This window comes from Panicum virgatum, chromosome 2N (genome assembly GCF_016808335.1).
Source record: "Panicum virgatum strain AP13 chromosome 2N, P.virgatum_v5, whole genome shotgun sequence".
In the NCBI taxonomy this organism is placed as follows: domain Eukaryota; kingdom Viridiplantae; phylum Streptophyta; class Magnoliopsida; order Poales; family Poaceae; genus Panicum; species Panicum virgatum.
This window is the reverse complement of record NC_053146.1, coordinates 33,569,446-33,574,950: the sequence shown is the minus strand read 5'-3', so window position 1 is coordinate 33,574,950 and position 5,505 is coordinate 33,569,446. Positions and strand designations below refer to the sequence as shown.

Here is a 5,505-nt window from a genome sequence, read left to right as displayed (position 1 = left end):
TTCGAATCCGTATTTGTATCCGAGACTATTCGTGTTCGAATCCGAATCCTATAGAAAATGTGAAAACAAATACAATATACATCCCTATCCGATCCGTTTACATCCCTACTACCAAGAAAAGGCCATTGATGGATTGGCCCGACAGGTCTCGGGGGCAATTCTGTCCAGTAGCAATCCTTAATTTCTCGTGAATAGAGCTTAGTGTGAAAATCACAATCCAGGCATGAATATAAAACATTTATTTCAGCTTGATTTCCACAAAGTAAAAAATAAGCTACCTGCTTTTCAGCACCGCAGCCAAGCAAGTAAACAAGGAACAGAAGAGCAATTCTTCTATGAAAAAATACATGATTTTATGAAGATATATACCTGGTAGATCAGAGTTAAAGAATGGTGGTTCTAGATCTACCATTTTTGCATTTTATACCATAAATGGTATGAAGTTGGAAGATGGAGCAGTGTTCATTTTACTATCATGAATCTATGCTGTTCCAATGGACAATCACGCTAGAAGAAACAGTCTTTTGTGTGATATAATTCACATCTATGGGAATCTCTTCACTTGAACTGGGGCCCCTTGCTTCGCACTAGATTCTAGCATGGCTTCTAGCACGGCAACATCACGGGCACCCTCGACATAAGAACTGCGGGGTTCAGCCTCATGGTCTCCATCCTGTGTCACCATTTTGTTTAGAACAAATATAAGAATTTGGAATGAAGCAAAAGCATGCACTAAGAGTAAATCTTCTTGTGTTTACTACCAATTCTTGTTAATAAAAAGTAACCAAATGATCTATAACAGGACAAAGTTGAGCTACTTTCATATGCTAACAAATGTTTGTTAGCAACTGGATTCTCCTACAGTTCAAACTAGATGTAGTCTCAAAAAAAAAGTTCAAACTAGATGTTGCAATATACAGCTAATCTTGGTGTTGCAATAGCATATTGTAACAACAGGCACGACAACTTAGATCATATATTGGGATTTTTTTCAAAAGGGAAATGCCAAGTTATTTCAATAAATGCTTCTTGGTGCAATGAGATAATAAAATTAATTTGAAAATGATTAGCTAATAACAGTACTTTGCTAGCCGCCAACATGTCCTGGACAAACATCTTCAGTTCTTCATTCACTCCGCAGAATGGGTAAAACTTCTTCTGGCACTGCCCATTTTCACCAGAGAATAACACCTGCAAATGCATGAGGTGGTTCATAAGTAAAATGTTTGTGCACAAGCACCTTTATTGTAACAATCAATTTCATTAATAATGCTATCATACACCACTATCATAATTTGGTTGCAAATAAAAACAAAGAGGAAAACCTCTGTGACAGTACTGTGAAACAGCATAAACAGTGCACTAGTGAGCCATCAACTCAACTGAATTAAATGGCCTTTTTACCTGGTAACCATGTTTCCCACTATCAACTCCACGTTCTACTTCAATTGTTCCTTTTGTTCCGTCGACCCGCCATAATAGCTGTGTAATTATTAGCAAACTGAGAAACACTGACAATAAACTAAGACTATGCGATATTATAAGTTTACAAGATTCAATTCAACCTTTGGTGACCTTGAATTGACTGCAAATACAAAGACACCAGCACATCCATTTTCCAGTTGGCTGCATGAAATCATCAAGCATCCGTAAGTTATAAAAAAATTTGGTTCACAAAATCTCTTGCAGTTCCAAAAACTTACAAAAGGGAACATATGTTATCTGGTGGTGGCAAAGCCATATCCACATGACGGGAGATAGATGATACACTTGTGATTTCTGAACCTACAAGCTGTAAGAGAAGAGATCCTCATCTTAATAAAGCAGGCAAGGAAATTAATTGTATTAATTATCTTAAATGGCATATCAATTCAGTAATAAGTAGAAACATGGCTAAGTCACTTGAAAGAAAGGATATAACTATCAAAGAAGTTCCAAGGTGGCAAATCCAACCTTAAGGTGACATAAGCAGTTGTGCATTTTCAAGACTGAAGTTTCTATGTGGATGTAGAGTAACAAATTCTAAAAATTGATTACAGTTATTAACTCAGCAACGTTGCTTCTAGTAACATAGATAACAATCTGATCTGTACTTTATCAAACTTTGCAATACAGCATGCTAAAATTACCATTCGGAGTCCTGCAATGAAGTGGACACCCATGTCCAGAACGAAACCACCCTGCCATTTAAAGTTATCACAGTAAGGATAATTGAGGTGAAAGCAAATATGGCTCGGATAAACTGAGTGATTGATTATAGAGAGTACAAGGAGTACATTATATAGGCAAGGATCATCTAGGGTTTATAGGAAACACCCAATCAACGGTGATCCTTGCTTAATCTGAATCAATTACCACTAAATCCAAAGGGCAACCCTGGCCACATGGGGCTGGGTGCCACGGCCTAAGGCCTGGCCCGCTAAATACCTTGCTAACAGGAGGCATCATGATTACAATGAAACATTTCTATACTGCTCTGGGTAATAAATCATTTGCAGACCAGCAGAAAAATATTTACTGGAGTGTAGTTATTGAAAAAGGCATCCACAACTGTTTGGATATCTCAAAACTGCAAAACTTGAACGATCCAACAGAAGATTATTGTTACAAAAACAACAGCTAAACTGACAGAAGTAGAGATTTAGTTAAACATGACAAAACATATGCTACTAGCACCTATATATATTTGAGTTGTACTATAGAAGATAGAATCAGGCAAACTATCATTCAAAGTTATCAAACAGAGTAGTACAATTTTATTGAATAGAAAGTTAAATTCACACTGAAAAAGGAAAAGCATGCAACTATTCAAATATTGCATCACTTGGGGATAAAATTATTCATTAACTGATAAGATGATAGTGTTCAGGAAAAAAAACTTTTGGTTTGATATTTGATCTAATGTTTAGTAACATTAGCAGATAATTTGTATAACAAGTGAACTATACATTGCTCATCTGAGATACTCTGGTAATTTGAAACATGTCTATTTTTAACCGCTGCCCACTTCAGCTATTTATGCTTCAGCTTGAAATTTTTAAGGTGGACAACACTGTGAAAAACAGAAGATGAAGCACGTTATGGATAAAGAAAATGTATATTGTGTGTTTCCTTACCACAAAATTTCGTCTCCAGGAGCTATTGAAATATGGGTTTGAACTGTTCATTGACCCTTCAATGATAACTTGGATGTGCATCATATCACCGATATCTTTGATCAGCTTGCTAGACTGTAGACAAGGATAAACAGATTAGATGACAAGCATAAATTAGTTAAATAACAATTGTGATAAAAAAAATTATAATATTGTGACTGTACCTCCACAAAGGCAGGTTCAAATCTGTAGTTTTCTCCGACAGCCCAAATTGGTTTATATGGAAACTGATTTGGAAATGAATTGTAGACTGAAAGTGCGGTTTCTGCTTCTGTTGTTGCTGAAAATATTATGGTAACGCTTATCAGATATACCATTATATCAACTACAAATCTATGATGCTTATGAAAGATAATACAGAAAGAAAAACATACTTACATGCAGAAGCAGGTTTCTCTTCATACCACAGCAAAATATATCAGGCAAACAGCGACAAACAAATTAGAACAATTGAAAGCACGGTTCTTTTTCATTTGACAGCAAACTACTAACCAACGATCCAAGAGAAAGAATTTGACTTCTTTTTTTGTTTGTGGGTGAATTTAATTACAGCTACTAGTCCAGTAGGCAGTAGCCCAAATCATGTCACTAAGATCCTTCTTTTTCTTGTTATTTACCTTGAATCACATGTTTTCCTGCCTTGAGCATCTTTAGGGAAAGCTCAACCTGCAGAATTGGACAGTACGGTAAGACTTAAGAAGGCTCAACAGGGTGTCAGATTGTCATTGTAGTTCAGCATAGTATCATTTCTCTGTTCCAGAGATAAAAGTGGGTTTAGAAACTAGTTATCATAAAAGAAATAAATACAAAGGATTAATGGCTAAACAGATAAGGCAAGGGGAATTGCCCAAAATATTTAATGATAGGTAACCGAAAGAAAAGGATCACAGAGAATATAGCCATAGCATGCTTGTAGATGATGAAAAACAGCAATGACACGCAACTAGTACTCAACAGTCTCATCTGGAATAGTGTCAGTGAGCAGAACTATTTAACTTAATAGCTGTGTATCAAGAATCCTAGGGACAGTGAATACCATGTTCTAGTAAAGTTCTAAACTGTCGCTAAACAAAGTTTCTAGACTGATCATGTACGATGCGTAGTAAACTAGACAGTACTTCTTCATTCTTTCTGACAGCTCTACATAATTGCTTTTACTACTGATGTGGAAAGAAAGAAATTCTCGAGAACAGACCTGTACTTGCCCAGGAAGAACAACAGCGACGCCCATGATTGAACAGTCTCCCATGATCTCCTCCAGCCCCGCATCACCCCATTTGCACTCGATCTCAGGGGCAAAGTCGCGAGCAAGCTCCGCAGCCGCCTTTGCGGATTCCTGAAGGAATGTGCCACAATGGTCAGAGGCTGCTTCCATTTTGCAGTGGTGCGTCACAGACAGCGCCTAATCAGGGAAAGCAGATTGGAGCAATCACAGCAATTTGCAGCTCTGCACGCCGAGACAGTGATTGAGCCGTGACTTGGTGCGCATTCTATGGTCTTTAGTGCCAAGATCCGCAGAGGGGCGGGGACGGGGTCACACACCTGGGTGCGGCTCCAGATGGCCTTGAGGACGACGAGGTGCGCGATCTCGCGGAGCCTGGGGATGTACTGCGTGCGCGCGAAGATGCCGGCGCCGACCACCGCGATCCGAGGAAGGCCCGCGCGGCCGTCGCCATCCCCCGCCATGCTCACTCGCTCTCCACGGTTCTTGGGTGCCTTTCTGCTCTCCCTCCTCCGCCGGGTGGCTGCCTCAGCTGCTGCAAGACTGGATTAGATCTGGCGAGCCTCGCCGAGGTTTTCACTTTGGAGAAGACGAACAGTGAAACGGGAAGAATCCGACGGTTCAGATATTCTCGTTGGTCGTAACCCAACCGTTGACATATATTTATTCTATTGTTGTGAATTTGGGAGCACGACTAAGGGCAAGTATCATATCACTACACATATGAGCAGTTTTATTGGTTGTCTCGTACAGATTTACATAGAACTTTTTATGTGTTAGGTGACTAAATTTTAGTCATCCCTCTTTTGAATAGAGAGATTAAAAGGGGACTAAAGAGAAGAGAGAGAGGAGAGGGAGAAAGGAGAGATAAAGCTAGGCAGGTGGTTCAAAAAGAGAGATCACTTTAGTCACTTTTAGTTGCCCCCACCGACCAAAAACTGTTAACTACATTGGAACAACTGTGGCAGATGAGTTTTATTGTAATAAAACTCTCCTCACTTTCTATGAAACTCTATCCTTCTCTCCCCTTGTTATATCAGCAAAATTGATAATATTTAATGCTATGAAACCCTCCATAAAACTTCCATTGAAACTAGACTAATGGACTAGAGAATTTTAATCCCTTTT

General features: G+C 38.9%; 1 protein-coding gene across 2 annotated transcripts; it reads right to left on the bottom strand.

Annotated features, from left to right (window-relative positions):
* Positions 1 to 220: 220 nt before the first annotated feature.
* Positions 221 to 5,018, bottom strand: LOC120660222 (dTDP-3,4-didehydro-2,6-dideoxy-alpha-D-glucose 3-reductase-like). 2 transcript variants are annotated; one of them, XM_039938642.1, is made up of 12 exons: positions 4,698 to 5,018; positions 4,351 to 4,491; positions 3,773 to 3,821; positions 3,534 to 3,551; positions 3,320 to 3,435; positions 3,117 to 3,230; positions 2,130 to 2,180; positions 1,704 to 1,792; positions 1,566 to 1,626; positions 1,405 to 1,482; positions 1,084 to 1,191; positions 221 to 673 (listed from the first exon to the last, which is right to left on the bottom strand). In XM_039938642.1, exons 1-12 carry the CDS (start codon positions 4,839 to 4,841, stop codon positions 545 to 547), a joined length of 1,098 nt encoding a protein of 365 aa, XP_039794576.1. In that variant the 5' UTR covers positions 4,842 to 5,018; the 3' UTR covers positions 221 to 544. The 2 variants fall into 2 exon arrangements, with proteins under 2 accessions (XP_039794576.1, XP_039794577.1); XM_039938643.1 differs by lacking the exon at positions 3,534 to 3,551 and having other exon boundaries at positions 307 to 673; positions 4,698 to 5,010.
* Between the last annotated feature and the right edge of the window lie 487 nt (positions 5,019 to 5,505).

Bases quoted from the DNA above. Each gene is read 5' to 3' on its own strand.
- LOC120660222 (XM_039938642.1), bottom strand. From the start codon at position 4,841: ATGGCGGGGGATGGCGACGGCCGCGCGGGCCTTCCTCGGATCGCGGTG. The intron at 1,483-1,565 runs GTTGAATTGAAT...ATAATTACACAG, and splicing joins TCAATTCAAGGTCACCAAAG to CTATTATGGCGGGTCGACGG. The intron at 1,192-1,404 runs GTAAAAAGGCCA...ATGCATTTGCAG, and splicing joins GTGGGAAACATGGTTACCAG to GTGTTATTCTCTGGTGAAAA.